The sequence below is a fragment of the Acinonyx jubatus genome, chromosome D1, assembly GCF_027475565.1.
Source record: "Acinonyx jubatus isolate Ajub_Pintada_27869175 chromosome D1, VMU_Ajub_asm_v1.0, whole genome shotgun sequence".
Lineage (NCBI taxonomy): Eukaryota > Metazoa > Chordata > Mammalia > Carnivora > Felidae > Acinonyx > Acinonyx jubatus.
In genome coordinates this window covers 101,382,658-101,398,991 of record NC_069390.1, presented here as the reverse complement: position 1 = coordinate 101,398,991, position 16,334 = coordinate 101,382,658, and the positions used below count along the sequence as shown (strand labels likewise).

General features: G+C 54.1%; 1 protein-coding gene across 5 annotated transcripts in view; it reads left to right on the top strand.

The window, feature by feature from the left end:
• The first annotated feature begins 8,116 nt into the window (after positions 1-8,116).
• ZBTB16 (zinc finger and BTB domain containing 16) overlaps positions 8,117-16,334 on the top strand; it is a 193,497-nt gene continuing 185,279 nt past the window's right edge. Inside the window, exons 1-3 of one of the 5 annotated variants that reach the window (XM_027036558.2) lie at positions 8,897-9,203; positions 11,269-11,335; positions 12,171-13,528. In XM_027036558.2, coding sequence (XP_026892359.2) covers positions 12,261-13,528 — 1,268 coding nt within the window. In that variant the 5' untranslated portion in view covers positions 8,897-9,203; positions 11,269-11,335; positions 12,171-12,260. The other 4 variants (XM_027036560.2, XM_027036557.2, XM_027036561.2 and 1 more) reach the window with 4 other exon arrangements.

The following is a 16,334-nucleotide window of genomic DNA, read 5'->3' as shown; positions in this document are numbered from 1 at the left end:
CACTCACCCCAGGCGGGTGGGCTGGAGCCTCCCTGCAAGGCCAAAGTGAACACGTACGTGCCTGTGGACTGGGCAGAGGCTGGTGGGTAGGAGTCTGAGGTCTTCGGCCTCACCCTGGGCTTCTCCTCAGACCCCCTGGTCTTGTGAGCATAATCCTAGAGGTTAATAATAATCACAACAGGCAGCCCATCATTGCCTCCCTGTCTGGCTGAGAGGTTTACAACTTAAACTCATGGCAGAGGGAGAAATTGGCTCAATCACTTGGAGTAATGGTACATGGAGAGCCAGTTGGGCATGACTGCTATTTAACTCAGGGAAAACCAGCTGCTGCGTTTAACGTATGTACACACTAATAAACACGTCATGCTACGGGGTGGAAATCGACGTGCCACCCCCCTCCACTCCCCACCTTGCTCTCCATTTGCCTGTTGTGCCTCACCCAACCTAATCAATGGGACAAGACTGGGAGAATGGGGACGCAGACAGACGTGCGTGGCTATGGTGACATCAATGCTCCCGGGTCACCGCTCCCTCTTTAATGTGATTTAAAGTTTATCTATCACACACTTTACCCCAGATAGTTATACGAAGGCATTTTGTAGGGGGAGGGTGGAAAGAACAGTGACCTGACGTCATCGTCAGGAAGCGCGCACATTTTCAGATCTGCCTTTCACTGTGGGTCAAGCACCCCTTGGGTCTCCTTCCTAAGAGGCTCTGGCGAGGCGAGGATCACTGTTGTCCCAGTTTACAGCTAAGGACAACCGCAAGTCGGTTAAATAAGGGAGGTTAAATAATTGACCCGAGATCACCCAGGACCCAAGAGGTGGGAGGTGGTATTTGAACACAGGCTCGTGAGAGTAAATCAGAGCCCACGCTCCCAGGCTTTACACTGCCCTGGGTATTTGCGGGACAGAGGAGGGAGTTGTGGAGGCCATCACTGACCTGAAGGTGTTCTGCACATTTCCGGTTGTATTCCTTAAGGTCCTAGGCAGGTCCATCCTAGGATGCTTTCCTATCTGCTCTTCCCCAGCGGCTATGCCACTTTCCCACCACAAACAGGAACCCAGCTTTCACCAGGTACCTAGTACAGCAGATACAGAAGGAAAACCCACGACTATCCTCGTTCCCATAGAGCTGGCACAGCAGAAGAGGCAGTTAAAGAAAAATAGGTTCATAGGGGAAAAGGATGAACTAACTATAAACTGTCACTGTCTTTCCCAGTTTTCCCCTTGGCCCTGTCCACACAAGATGCTCCAGTCTCCAGAAGGACCTGTCGTAGGGCCAGGAATTGTCAAGAGGACTTGGAGACAGCCCCTCCTCCCAGGCCAGAATCCCAGCTCAGGCGCTGTGGCCCTTCTGCTTCTGATAAAAAAACCAAGGTATATTAATTAAGGTAATGCTAGCTACTGCAATAAACTCCCAAATAGGGAAAGGCTACGGTTGCCAGTTAAGAAGAAAAAGATCCCGAGGCGCCTGGGTGGCGCAGTCGGTTAAGCGTCCGACTTCAGCCAGGTCACGATCTCACGGTCCGTGAGTTCGAGCCCCGTGTCAGGCTCTGGGCTGATGGCTCAGAGCCTGGAGCCTGTTTCCGATTCTGTGTCTCCCTCTCTCTCTGCCCCTCCCCTGTTCATGCTCTGTCTCTCTCTGTCCCAAAAATAAATAAACATTGGAAAAAAAAAAAAAAAGAAGAAAAAGATCCTAATTTTTGAATTTCAGATACTTTTCTTAGTGTAACTATGTTCCGTACGATATTTGGGATATACGTATACTAAAAATTACTCATAGTTTGTCTGAAATTCAAATTTAATTGGGTGTATTTTATTTGGCAACCCTACTGAAGACATCAAAGGTTTATTTCTTGCTTATATAAATTCCCAGCGGGTGTTCTTAGGAGGCAGCTCCCCTGCAAGTTGTGATTCAGGGATCCAGGCTCCTTCCAGCTTGGCTCTGCCATTTTCCTTACTCACCGTCCAAGGTATCTATATTCATGGGGTCAGGCTGCAGAAAGGGACAGGGCGTGGGGGATGCCATGTGCGAGATTCGATGGGCCAATTCTGGAAGCGGCCCTTCTCACAATCCATCGGTTGGCCAGAACTCAATTCCATAGCTTGTATTGAACAGCAAGGTGAGATGAAAAATGTAAGCCAGTGTGTGCTCCGAAAGATATTTGGAGAACAGCTGGCTAGTCTTTGCTGGTACTTGTGCTGCACGCATGTCTCACACTCTCCTGCTGGCTTCGGTAAGCAGCCCTCCACCCACTGGTGTCCCTAGAAGAAGATCAGATGCTCTCCTCTCAGCCCTGGACTTGGTTAAGTAACAGCTCTCCCAGACTGGGAGTATGAGGCCATTGTGGGAGTAACGAGCAGTGTGATTCAAATCAATTCATTTTAATCCAATGCCATTTAATAAATATTTATTAATGCTCCTAGGATATTGAGAAACGCTTGATTCTAGGCCCCTGAAGGAGACATAAATTGAAATAGAACCCAGTATGCCCTCAAGGAGCTGCATACAATTAAATTCAACAGCTATCCTCAACTCTTATCTGTATCCCATTGACTTTTTTCAAAGGTTGGTGAAAGACCTATAGCTGCAAAGAATTTGGCCCTAAATGCTGGGATACAGAATGCTCCCTGCCTCCCAAAGTCCTCAAACACTTGGTGTCTGTATCCATCCATCCATCCATCCATCCATCCATCCATCCATCCATGCACAAACATGTGCATGCATTCATTCAATTAGTTCATTCACCAAAATTCAACAAGCAAAGATCTGTTCTGTTTGACAGTGTGCTGGGCTCTGTGGAAGGGGAGTGGCAGCACCAAGTTGGACAAGACTGAGACCTTGCCTTCTAGGAACTCACAGCGGAGGGGGGTAGTCCGAATACGCAGAACTCAGATACCAGACAGATGGTGGTAAATGCTATGATAAATGTTCAAACAGTGCTAAGAGGCTTCGGGAGGAGGGAGAAATTAATTCTGACTCAGGGGTGGGGTGGAAAAGATTGCACCAAGGGCCAACAGTGATTTCCAAAAGAAACCCATGGATCTGCCCTGGCAAGGGGAGGCTGAGTCAAAGCATCTGGCTCTGAGCCCACAGGACACCCCCCCCCCCCCCCCCCGCCCAGGTCTCCCACCTACTCAGCCCTAAGAGAAAAGTCAGTGAGCTTTTCTCAAAGAACTCCATGGCGCTCTTTATTTTATCTTAAAAATTCGTACAAATTTTGAATTCCACTCCACAGGATACCAATGTTTGTTTTACTATAATAATTTTAATATAATTGGCTTAAATTACCTGTCATTGAGGAAAATCATTTCATCTGGTGGCTTGTGCACCCCTGACATACCACTTCTAATTTGCAGAGTACTTTTCCGGAAATTCAGCCTCTGAAACTGGAAGTTCAGGTATCACGAACTTCAGAGCTTTTCTCCTTGGCGGGATGGACGAAATATTCTGCTTCTAGAACTCTGAGACTGGTCGTGTGCGTTGTAAGCAGTTAACACAGTGATCCTAGGTGAGGCCTGCATAAGAGGAACACCGTACTTTTTACACACTTCTCTCACATCAGGGGACAAGTAGAATAATTCGCCTTGGACGTGAGTTGTGTTTCCAGACCATGGTGCATCCCGTGGCCTCTCCTAGGAGCATGCGTGACCCTTTCTCTCTGCATGCCCTTGTAGGTTTTGAATGGAATGATAGTACTCATGGTGCATGACAGCTGTCTTAGATTGAAAGCTGTACCATTAAACACCTCAAAAATTAAACAGGTGGCTGTTTAAAGTTAAACAGCATAAGAAAATGGTCCATACTTCCCCCTCTCCCAGGCCTGCCTGCGATGGAATACCAAAGTGTTAAAAGAAGGCCCTGTTTGTGATGAGGACTTGGGGGTTAATTTTCAGCATGGTGCCTGGGGATTTAGCTGTGGGACTCCCGTTACAAGGAATGGGAGACATACTGCTTCATTTTGCACACGCTGCATGTGCACCTCACCCTTCACCCTTGGACGGCAACAAAATTTTAGTTTTGAAATTGAGGCCCTTTTTCTCAGAGCAAAGCAGATTTCCAGAGACACCCAAATTACTCAGTGCTGGCCCCCAGGCCCGTGTGTTTGTGTGTTTGGGAAAGAGAGAAAATGCCTCTCTCCTAAATGCAGGAGCCCCTTTCAAAGACAACATTAAAACATTATGCCCAATAGCCCAATAGCTGACAGCAATGGTCGCTATGTCTCATCCCAAAGCTTTGTCAGGAACCCCATAAAACTAGCACATGGTTTGTGACACCCAGTGAAACACCGTGCTGCTTCCATAATGACCTGAACCCTGCTGCCTGTCATTAAGGGACCTCTCTTATTAAACATCTCTTTTTTAAATGGCCGCCATCATCTGGTCCCAGTGTACATTAAATCCCATTATAATTATAAACACACTTCCCCATAACATCCGTTGCAGATTTCATCCACACTGCCTACCCCCTCAGGGCATCTTTGCACTAATAACAACTCAGATTTGCTATCTGAGTTGACAACATTAGGTCTCAACACCATTTGCAGTATGCTGGCGAGAGAGACAGAGAGAGAGAGAGAGAGAGAGAGAGAGAGAGAAGACAAAGCTTTCTCTTTCGCAAGCAGGAAGATCTTGGGGTCAAGTGACCCAAGACCTTAGGAGCTAAGAGAAATCACCCTTCTTCTCCCTTTGAGAATCACTCTCTGCCCAGCAGACTAGAGGAAGGCCATACTTAGCACCTGGAGCAGAAGCCCAACTTTGTAAACACCACTAGCCAGGACTCCACCAGGAAAAGAGATGGCAATTACTAATCAGAGGAGCTGTCTTATTTGGTTTTCTGCCTTCAACTAACCAGAATCTACAGGTCACCTTTTTGTTTCCCTCTCTGTTTTTTGGAGGGGGCATCTAAAAAAGTGACATGGAAGGATTAAAAAAAAAAAAAAAGATGAGGGGCACCTGGGTGGCTCAATCGGTTAAGCGTCCAGACTTCGTTTGGGGTTGTGATATCATGGTCAGTGAGTTCAAGCCCTGCATCCGTCTCTGTGATGACAGTGTGGAGCCTGCTTAGGATTCTCTCTCCCCCTCTCTCTTGCCCTTACCCTGCTCATGCGCTCTCAAAATAAATATACTTTGGGGGGGAAAAAAAGACGAACCAAAGAGAACCATCAACATACGCACGGAAGATAAATTTGGTTTTGTATAGTTTTTGACATCATCTACATCTACCTGGTAGATATTTGCAGTTATGACCTTGAAGCATTATAAGGTCCTTTGCTTCCAAGAAAGGACACAATAAGTCTACTGTATCTTCCCCCAAGAGTCCCCAGTGGGTCAAAGATCTAAGAGTGCATGTGACAGCTGGTGCATCTTCCATTGGCAACCTGGAGTTCTCAATTGCTCTGGAGACTTTTTCCTTTCAGGGGCTCCACTGCTGGTATCCCTCCTCAAAAAGGCTTTATTTCGCACTCATCTCAAGGTTTTAGTATGCAAAGTGGCTGCTGCTCGCCCAGAGGTAGGAGTCCTTGATTTATTTATCATGATAGGAAAGTCTACCTTTAAATTTTACAACTATTTTCCAGCTGAGGTGTTGGAACGAAATGAATTGCAACATTTCATTAACACACAATCAGAATACAGAATAACACAGCCTTCTTCAGGGGCAATCTGTTCGGTTGAAGCTTTATTGTAATTCAAAACTCCCTCCTCAACTTTTGCCTGCGATTTTAGGGAAGGAGGGAAAGTGAGCTAAGTCTGTTTACCAGGTGGTCTGATTCAATGGGAAATGGTTTGGCCGTCAGCTTGCCTGGTGGCTGTGTAGCTCTTGGCCTCAGTGGAGTTAAGAGAAGGAAAATCAAAAGCTGTTTTCCTTTTTCTATCTTGCCAGAGGCTTATACAATCTAGAAGTTAAGATCAAGAGCTTTGCAGTGAGAATGGTCTGATTTGAAGCCTCAGCTCTGATGTTCACTAGCCCTACAGTCTTGGGTGAAATGCTTAACTGCTTCAAGCCTCAGTTTTCCCATCTGAAAAATGGGGCAAATAATGGCACCTGCCTGAATAGGGTTGTTACTAGGATTACATCATACAATATAGGTAATGTGTTAAGATTCCTAGTCGGTGCTCACAACGAGTTATTCCCACGGTCTCCTCCCTATAAGATCCCTTAGACCTAATATATCCCCTTCTTCCACAAACTGAGCTCTGAAAGGCTGCTACCTGTGGGAGGTATGGGAATAAAGGAGATGAGGGAATGAAAAGATTTAACATGGAATTCTATTCAAAGGTCAATCCATCTATTCCCCTGTCTCCAGCATGACCTCCCCACAAGACTGAGGTCTCTCCTATTTTTAGACCTGTCCCAGCTGATGATGTCCCAGCTTCCCTTACCATACCCTTCAAGAAAAGAAGTAAAAAAAAAAAAAAGAAAAGAAAAGAAAGAAAGAAAATCACAACCAATACATGAGCATCAGACAGAGAGAGAGACAGAGAGACAGAATGAGAGGGAGAGAGAGAGAGAGAGAGAGTTTTCTCCTGTAATTTTCCATCCTGCTTTTTTTAGGTGCCCCACCATATGAGCTCTCTGAACTGGGGATTGTCATCAGCCTTCGGGGGACCCAAGGACACGGCTCTGGCTACAAATGGTGCCAGTTTTGGTGGGGGAGCTGCTACTTTATCTGGGCCCAATAAACCTTATCAAACTGCTGCGCAGCCTGCCTGCAGCACTAAGTGGAAATGCTTGGAGCCCAATGCTGGCTCTCAGCCCACAGCCTCGCCTTTTTGTTACCTCCTCCACCTCTTAAATTCAGGCATTAATCTCTCTTTAACACTTACTAACAAGGGCTGGGCTTTTTAATGGGCAGAGTTTATGAAGCAAGGGAGATTTTCACATAGAGTGAATGTGGCATGGAGTGGGGTGGGGGGGGAGTCCAGGGCCACGGAGGGATTGTTCTCGCTCTCCCATTGTTTCCGGGGCTTCTCCCTTACTCTGATTTGAGGATTAATAGGAGATTAGGATCAAGGGTTAATTGCGGGCTTCTCCTGCTACTGCACTTAGGAGGGGCTGGTACGTGGGTGTGGACAGCAAGGCAGCAACCCTCAGCAGGCTCCGTCTGGGCAGAGGCCCAAGAAGTTCAATGACTTTCTTCTCTTCTCCTGGTGAGGTTTTTCTTCTCTTAGGTCCCTCTCCTCGTGCTCTCCCTGCAGACCAGTTCTTTAAGTCTCTTTCCCCTCGCAGACAGTGCAGACCTTAGCTAGAGAAAACAGTTTGTAAACAGGAATTATTGCTCTTTATTGTTAATCAAAATGAACACCCAGGGACCAGGCTTTTCCAGGGTTGGGTTGGACGTTGCTCTAGTCACTGCTATCAGAGGGTAACTGGCTGCCTCCCTTCACTCCCAGGGGTGCTTCTCTGCCTTCTTCTCTCCTGACTCCTGCAGGGCTGAGCACTTTCCCTGCTAGGAAGAGACAGGAGCATACTCGCCGGGATGGAATTGGCTCAGCACTCTAGCTAACACTGAGCACTTCCAATTCTGGCCTTCAGCTGCCCAGAAGCAGATTTTTGCTTCTAGTTGGTGTCTGCCACCTTCCATGACCCTACAGTCCTTCGGGCCTGACTTTAGGTCTGGGACAGTACCAGAGGCAAGCATAGGAATGCGATTATATGTGAGTCCAGCGGCAAACCTTTGACTTTGACCCGCCGGCGCGTCGGGGACGGAGCGTGGGGACCGGTCTCTGGGACCTAATCCCCGCGTTGCTAAGACTGTTTGACCTCCAAGGCTGACTGTCCGGAGACCCAAGGAGGGCGCTCTCCACCACCACCTTCACTCCCAAGATCCCGGACTTTACTGGGCCTCAAAGGCCGGTGTCCAGAAGAGAGCTTCCCACCTCGTGCCCCCTACTTTCGCCAAGTCCAGAGAAACTGCGGGGGGGTGAGGGGGGGTGGGGGAGGGGAGAGGGGACTCTGCAGCGCCGGAGGAAAGACAGATTTCATCTGGTTGCTCTAACCCTGGCTTAGTGATCTCAACGCCACCCTCTAAGTGGAGCGGCCAGCTGAGAGGAGGAGGCACTTGCGGGGGGGGGGGGGAGGGGGGCTCTAAGCTTCTTCAAGCTTTCACTCGCCCCCTGAAGACTTTGCGCTGAGCGAGCAGCAGTTGTTGGGAACTGTTTCCAACCGATTCCCAGGAGGGCAAAGCCCAAGGGATGCTCAAGACTGGGAGGGGGCCTCACGACCTCGGCCTCCGGGGATCGCGACAGCTAAAATGCGGGAGGGGTCTCCCTTCGACGACTGATCTCCGCGGATCCCCCTGGCACCAGGCTCACCAGGGCCTGGGAACTGCGCCTGGAGACTTCTCGCAAGCGGGCTGCTCAGTGCCTGGAGACACAGAAGGCCTGGGCTCGGGCTGAGAAAGGGCCCTTCTGCAACTGATGTCGGGGTACAGGGGATGCAGCCCCGAGCCCGGAGAAAAGTGAAAGGCGAGATGACACACACTGAATCCGGGCAAACACCGGAGCCGGGGACGACACTCCGCGCCCGGGGCAGCAGGGAAGAACAAAACCCGCGTCCAAAGGAAATTAAAAACCTGGGGTCGAAGGTGGGGGCTGCTCCTCGCCCCTCACCTCCATTGCCCCCGCCAAGGATTCCGAGTCCCCGACACTGCTCTCTCCGCGAGCTCCTTCTTCCCTCTCCGCTGGGCCGGTGAGCGGCAGCCGCCGGCGCCCCAGCAGCAGCTAGATGTCAGGCGAAGCCCGGAGCGCGGCGCGCGAAGGGAGGGGAGGGGAGGCGGCGGAACGGAGGGGAGGGGTGGGGCGGGGAGCGCGCGCGGGCTCGGCCAGTGCGGGGGGGCGGGGTGGGCGGGCTGAGCCCGGGGACGGCGCGGGAGGGGGGAGGGAAGGGGGGCAGCTGTGGGCAGCGAGCCGGGTTCGGCCGCCAGCACTAAAGATGGAGAGGCGCCGGGGCCTCGCAGGGGAGGGGGCTCGGCGTTGACGTGGGACGCGGCGGAGGCGCCGCAGCCGGTGGTGATTTGCTAACCTCGCAGCAGAGAGGAGTTGAGGGCGATGAGAGCGGGTACTGCGAACTGCCGGGCGATGCCGCCGCTGCCGCCGTGATACCGAGAGCAACAGTTCCCAGCAACACCCTTCCCCGACACAGGCACACCCCCCCCCAAGAGGCACGCACACCCACCCCCAGCGCCCGGCTCGGCAGCGGTGAGTGAGGGGCCCGGGAGGGGCGCACCGCCCAGCCGTAGGCGCGCGCCGGGGCGCCCCGGGGCTGGAGAGGTCCGAGGGGCGCGCTCCCTTCGGCCACTCGGCCGCTGGGCTCGTGCCTTATTTTATTTGGCTTGTTCCTTTCCTGCGGCGGCAGCCGTCGCCACCGCCGGTTGGGGGTCGGCTAGAAGTGGAGCCCCGGCTGTCAGCTTGGGCGCAGCTGCCTCCCCGACCCTTCCGCCCTAGGGCAGGGTCGGGGCGAGAGGTGGGGGGCAGAGCGGTCTGCGGAGGCTGAGGGCGCGAGCGGAGGGTTGGGGAACCGGAGGCTTTGTACGACCAGCGGCCAGCGGAGGAGCGGGGAGCCGGTGGGTGCTCATATGTATGCGGACCGGTGCGCGGGCGCGATAGGGTTGTGGTTTATTTGTGTTTATTCGCCCGCCGGCTGGGAAGCTAGGATCCGAGGAGTGGATCTGGAGGAGGAGGGGAGCAGGACTCGGATTCACTTGGGTTTTCTTTCTCTTTGAAAAACGTGGTGGGCTTTTTTCTGGATTGGACTTGACTCCCCACCCGTTTTGGGGGGGGGGGAGGGGCGGCCGTGGCGGAGTCCCAGAGGGTCTCCTGGGCTCCAGGCCCTCCTCGGCTCTCGGCAGGACCGGCCGTGGCACCGGAGCTCGCTGTGCGCCCAGCCGCGCTCGGTGGGTGCCTCGGCTCTGCACCTGATGCATTCGGGATGCGTTCCCCAACCTGGCGCGCCGGCGGCTCGCTCGCACAGCCTCTCGAACGCTCCCGCATGCGCTCGAAATGCGCACCTTCTCGCCCGCCCGCGGACCCACTGGAACGCACGGACGCGCGGTGCGGCGACTCACTGGCCCGCTCCCCGGGACGCTCGCAGCGTGCCGGGGTTGGGCGCCCTGCCTGTCGCTGCCGGGGGTCACGGCCCTGGGGCGGAGAGGGAGGGCGGGCAGATCCCTTCTCGCCTTTCCTTCCACCACAACTCGCTGTCGGGCTTTTGTGCTTCCCCTTCGCGGCGGGGCGGGTCCGCCTCCTCGCGCTCTCGCCCAGGCGTCCAGCCCGCCCGGACTCTCGCCTTTCGTCCGGGTCTCTTGCTTTTCCTCCTCCTTAACCCGGCTCCTTTTTTTTTTTTTTTCTCCTCCCCTGCCGTCCGGCACCCCGGGAAAAGTTGCTTCCCCAACTTTGCAGAAGTCGCTTCCAAGTCTCCGTGGGGGTGGCTGGGACTGGGGGCGTGTGAGAGCGGGATCGATCCCCAGAGCTCCTGCGGGTTGGCGCCGGCGTTCCCTCGCGCCGCCGCGCTGGGCGCTGCAGCCAGCGCCCGCACAACCGCAGGCGCCGAGCCATGGGTGGGGGTCGGCTGACCGAGAGCACCCCGATTGCTCGCAGAACTTAGGGCGCTTGCTTTGGGGAAGGAATTCGGGTAGCTCAGCTTCCATTCTTTCCATCGCCCGTCCTAGTTCTCCGAAGCCCTTAGGTCTGCAGGAAGGCGCACGGTGGCAAGGCGCCGGTGAGTGGCAGTTCCACTCTTGACGGCCTTACTCCCCACCCCATGGAGGGCAGCAAAAGCGTCTTTACTAGCCGTCTTGTTAACCCTTTCTGCGTGAGATTTCTGGCTCCGGAGCCAATAGGGCTCCTTTTGGGGGCGGAGGCAAACAGCGTTTGAAGAGCCAGGGAGAGCCTGTGCTGTGCTTCCAGTTGGTTTCACTGCAGTGTTGGCCTCGGCAAGGCATAGACTGAGGGACACCTGGATCTGGGTGAGGTCTTTCTAACACTTTAAGCCGGTTAGGGAGTCCCAGAGCCCTGTTACTGACCCAAAAGGAGGCTTTGGGAGAGGCCTTTGTCTCCCAGCCTGCGCTCTTTCCATACTGGTAGTAACTCACATAGTAGATGGTGGTGCCAGAATCACTTCTGGTGCCTTCATGCAGCGTCCAGCATCAGTTGGTGTTCTGGGCACAGGACCTGGGAGTCTCTGGACACACTTGGAGTTCACGTGCTTTGCACGTGCACTCCTGGCTATAGGGGTGCACATTTCCTATGATCTCTCTCTCTCTAGGTCTTTCGTGACCCATTTTCCTACGTTTTGTAGATCCTCTCGTCCACTCGGCACCTGTAGGCAGGAGGTAGGTGCGGCATCTCTTATGAGTATGTGAACAGGCACAGTGCAGGTTTCGGATTGCGTCTACAGTAGCTCTGAGGCACCTACGGGTGGAAGTAAGCCAGGCTAGTGTGGGGGGTGTGTGTGTGTGTGTGTGTGTGTGTGTGTGTGTGTGTTCCTGTTGTTGCCTAAGGAGGGGGTCAGGGTGGAGGTGTGTCTATCCCTTGCAGCCCTGAGAAGAGAGGAAGGGCAGAGGCCTAGGAGGCATTGGCTGGCCGTGAGATGGGCTAGCAGAGAGCCCTTGCTTGCAGATTTGTGGGGGCTGGGACTATAGGCTGCCGGCTCTGGGTGGGCCTGTCCGTGTTCCTCCCGCTGCCACAGTGAGGCAGGATTTAGAAAAACTTTGTTTAGAAGATGAGGTTTACTGCACAGGGGGTTCAGAGTAAGATTGGTCACTTTAGTTGGCCGAAGGAAGGGGTCACCCTCTGCACTGGGCACTTCCTCCTAATGCACATTGCCCACGTGCAGGAGCCCCTCGTTCTCCCATGCAAAGCAAGCCCAGGACTCCTAGGACTTCGTCTCAGCTCATCTAACAGATGTCACAGAGCAGCGAATGAAGCAGATGCTGTGGCAGAACCTGGTCTTTACCCTCTTCGTACCCGGGCTTGTAAAGGCAGATGTGCAGAGTTCTAGGAAGCTTCCTCCCCTTATTTCCGTTAAATTCACCAAGGCTGTCTCAAGGTGGGGGGGGGTGCTTATGGGGGTTCTGTGTTGAGTTGTTACTTTGAAGGACGCTAACTAATCTGTGTTTCGTTCTCTGGTTTCTTTTCTCATCCCTCCACCCGCCCCGTCCCCTCCAGCCCTCTCGGTTGGCCCAGGAAACCCACCCAGCCCCGTCACGCAGAGCCAGGAAGGAAAGAGAGCCTCATGCCTGAGCCGAGAGGAGCACCATGGATCTGACAAAGATGGGCATGATCCAGCTGCAGAACCCCAGCCACCCCACGGGGCTCCTGTGCAAGGCCAACCAGATGCGTCTGGCCGGGACGCTGTGCGATGTGGTCATCATGGTGGACAGCCAGGAGTTCCATGCCCACCGGACCGTGCTGGCCTGCACCAGCAAGATGTTTGAGATCCTCTTCCACCGCAACAGCCAGCACTATACTCTGGACTTCCTCTCGCCAAAGACCTTCCAGCAGATTCTGGAGTATGCGTACACGGCCACACTGCAAGCCAAGGCGGAGGACCTGGATGACCTACTGTATGCAGCCGAGATCCTAGAGATCGAGTACCTGGAGGAGCAGTGCCTGAAGATCCTGGAGACCATCCAGGCCTCAGACGACAATGATACGGAGGCCACCATGGCGGACGGCGCGGCCGAGGAGGAGGAGGACCGCAAAGCTCGGTACCTCAAGAACATCTTCATCTCAAAGCATTCCAGCGAGGGGAGTGGGTACGCCAGTGTGGCTGCTCAGAGCCTCCCTGGACCCATGGTGGACCAGAGCCCTTCCGTCTCCAGCTCATTTGGTCTCTCGGCCATGAGTCCCACCAAGGCTGCGGTGGACAGTTTGATGACCATAGGACAGTCTCTCCTGCAGGGAACTCTTCAGCCTCCCGTAGGGCCTGAGGAGCCAGCTCTGGCCGGGGGTGGCAGGCACGGTGGGGTGGCCGAGGTGAAGACGGAGATGATGCAGGTGGATGAGGTGCCCGGCCAGGACAGCCCTGGGGCCACCGAGTCCAGCATGGTGGGCGCGGTCGGGGACAAGGTTGAGGAGAGGAGCAAAGAAGGGCCCGGGACCCCAACTCGCAGCAGCGTCATCACCAGCGCTCGGGAGCTGCATTATGGGCGCGAGGAGAGCGCCGAGCAGCTGCCGCCCCCGGTCGAGGCTGCCCAGGGCCCCCCCAGCCGACCGGAGCACCCTGCGCCCCCAGCCGAGAAACATCTGGGCATCTATTCTGTGTTGCCCAACCACAAGGCCGACGCCGTGCTGAGCATGCCGTCTTCAGTGACTTCTGGCCTCCACGTGCAGCCTGCCCTGGCCGTGTCCATGGACTTCAGCACCTACGGGGGGCTGCTGCCCCAGGGCTTCATCCAGAGGGAGCTGTTCAGCAAGCTGGGGGAGCTGGCTGTGGGCATGAAGTCGGAGAGCCGGACCATCGGGGAGCAGTGCAGTGTGTGTGGGGTGGAGCTTCCTGACAACGAGGCCGTGGAACAGCACAGGTAGGGCCCTCTGTAGCCCCGTAGCCCGCAGTCCAGCCCCAGGCTTCTGGCTCCCGACACCCTGCCTTTGTGCCTTCGTGCCCAGCTACTCCCTAGCCCTGGGGCCTGGCCCCTTGTCCTCCGTGCTCTTTGTGAAAAGACACTTAGTTTCTAAGTCCTGGGGGGGTGGGGGGAGGGGAGGGGAGGGGAGGGCACAGTCTCAAATGTGGTGAGAGGGGCCTTGGGTGTTTCCTAAGTGTTGGGGAACTCACCGGCCCAGACTCTTACCAGGCTCTTTCTTCTCCTTTTGCTTCCGGGCTCCTTTTTGATTTTTCTCCTGTTGGGTCTGGTCCCCTTTGCCTGGAGTGACTGATAAACTGGAGGAAGAGGAGAAGTGGGATTGGGGGAGAAGGTCTCCCGTGACCTGGATCTGGCCACGTTGCTGGGTTTCAGGCACTTAGGTCCCCAGGTCCCCAGACTATGGTCCCCACAGCTCCCGAGTGTGGGGAGGGCACGGGGGCGGGGGCTGGATGCTACGTAAACCATGTGAGCCATGCCTGGTGAACGTTTCTCACCAGGGATGTTGTTTCCTTTCCCTGCTCATTCTCTGCCCTTTGCCAGCACATTTAGAGGGAGTTGATTTAAATTCAAGAGGGAAGGATGGGTATGAGAGTCTTGGTTTTGCAGCCAGCCGTCTTACTCTTATCCCATCTCTGCTCACATTGAATGGAATGCGACTTCAGGCTAGCATTGGCTCCCCTCTGGCTCCTGTCACTTTCTCTATGAAATGACCATACGTTGAGCTTTTATGACCTGCCTGGTTCAATACTAAATGCTTTACGTGGAGTCCCATTTTTGTTACAGCAGTCCCCTGAGGTGGGGATGTTCTTCTTTCATGTAGGAGGATGCTAAGACCTTTTCCCAGAGTCACACAGAGTAAGAGACAGGGTTGGATTCGAATTCAGGTCTTAGCCTCCTTGTACTTTGCTGCCTCTTGGAGTCACTCCGTGCTGAAGAGGGTATTGTCTACAGAACACAGGGTTTTGAGAACTGCTCATGAGTAGAGTAAACATGGGCAGGATCAGTAGTGGGTTTGGTTTTCACTTGCACCTGCTGTGGTGAATCTATCCATCATTTTATCCTCTGGTCCCTGGGTCAGGTGAATGGTGTCAGGAAATCCAGTTTGGTGGTCATCCATGGTAACATTTCCTACACACCCTCTTGCCGGCTGTTTGGCTGATCTGGGGTGGGTTCTTGAGCAACCGTCTTCCTCCACCCGTTCGTTCCTTGTTGCTCTGTTGCCCGCTCAGGTACGGGAGGGCATGTGAGTGAGAGGGTGTGGGGGCCGGGCAGGCACCTGGGGGTCAGCGATTACCCGACACCAGCCGGAACCTGCTCCCACGCCTCTGCTTGATCCGTGGCTCTGAGACCTACCTTGTGGAAAGTGCCGCTGAACCAACCGTAGCCGAGTTTTTCCGGTGGGTGCGAAACATAACCGCCGCTGAGTGTATCTTCTCGATGTTTGCACCACCCAGAAATAGACAGAGGATGTGTTAGTGTCTGCTCAAACTTTCCTAGAGAGGAAACCCCCCTCCCCAAACTTGACCAGATAGATTTCTCATCTTCTCCGGATGTCGATTATTTCAGATAGGTGCGATGAGAAACGGGGTCTGGTGGAAAGTTCTTTTGGGTCTGGCTCTCCTCTGGTCCTGATGGCGTCTTTTTCTGGGAGGGCCACAGAAGATCCCACTCTCCCAGGAGGTCCGTCCAGGCTCCCATTCTGTGGGACCCTCTGTCCTCTTGGGGAGAGGCGGAGGCCTGGCTGTGGACCTAGCCGCGTCTCGCCGGGAGAGCGTGGGATAGTTATGTAACCTTTCCGAGTTTTGTTTTATTGTTAAAAATGGAGGTGGTCTGCACAGCGTGGGGCTGAATTGACGAAGGAACATCTAGAAATCCCCAGAGAGCAGTGAGTGACACTGTGTGCTGGTGACGGACCGACCTGCTGGTCCCCCATCTTGTTCAGGTCTCCACATTGCCTCCCTTGGCTTCTAGAATTCTAGAGTGTAGTATCCACAGCGCTGCCTTCCACTGGGGCTGTGCTGGCCGCAAGGCGGTGCAGAGAATGTCCCTGTCCCTGGGAACTTATGACGGCGAGGCACTGGTCCAGGGATCCTCAGCTGTGGGCTGCTGACACGGCAAATGGGCTTTTGACTGAGGGTGGAAAGGAAGTTGGTGCAGCCTGAGAACCTAGAGCTGAGGACAGTGCCCCGGGTGGAAAGCTGTGAGGACTGAAGAAAGCGGGAAGGGGAGAAAATGTTCCTGCGTCTTCTAGGCCCTTGCTCCCCCTAGCCGCCCGTTGGCTCCTGATGAGATGTACTTTGGGGGAGGCTTTTCCTCTCTCCCTCCAAGCTCCTGGGTGCGGGTGCTACTTTCCTGTTTCTCACAACCACTAGTACAAACAAAAGGACGAGACACAACAATCGGAGGGGGAGGTTTGGTTGGGAGGCTGTGCAATTGACTGGAAACATAGCAGTGATGAACGTGACAAAGTAGCAAGCGACAGGTTTTATTTTATTTTACTTTTAAGCCAAAGACTAAAGTGTTGCTGAAGGTTGAGTACCCAGCAGTTAACTGTTGCCTGTATGCTGCCGTCGTCGTCGTCGTGAAGGGCATGGAGAGGCAGGAGGTGGGGTGGGCTGGGAAGTGGTGCAGGAGGGAGAGAGCCTGGTGTGAATCCTGCCACTAGGGTCCCTCCGTCCCAGGCTGATGAGAGAGAGCCTGTTGGTGCGACTCGCGCAGACAGAACAGCGAAGTCGTAGTCCCTGCG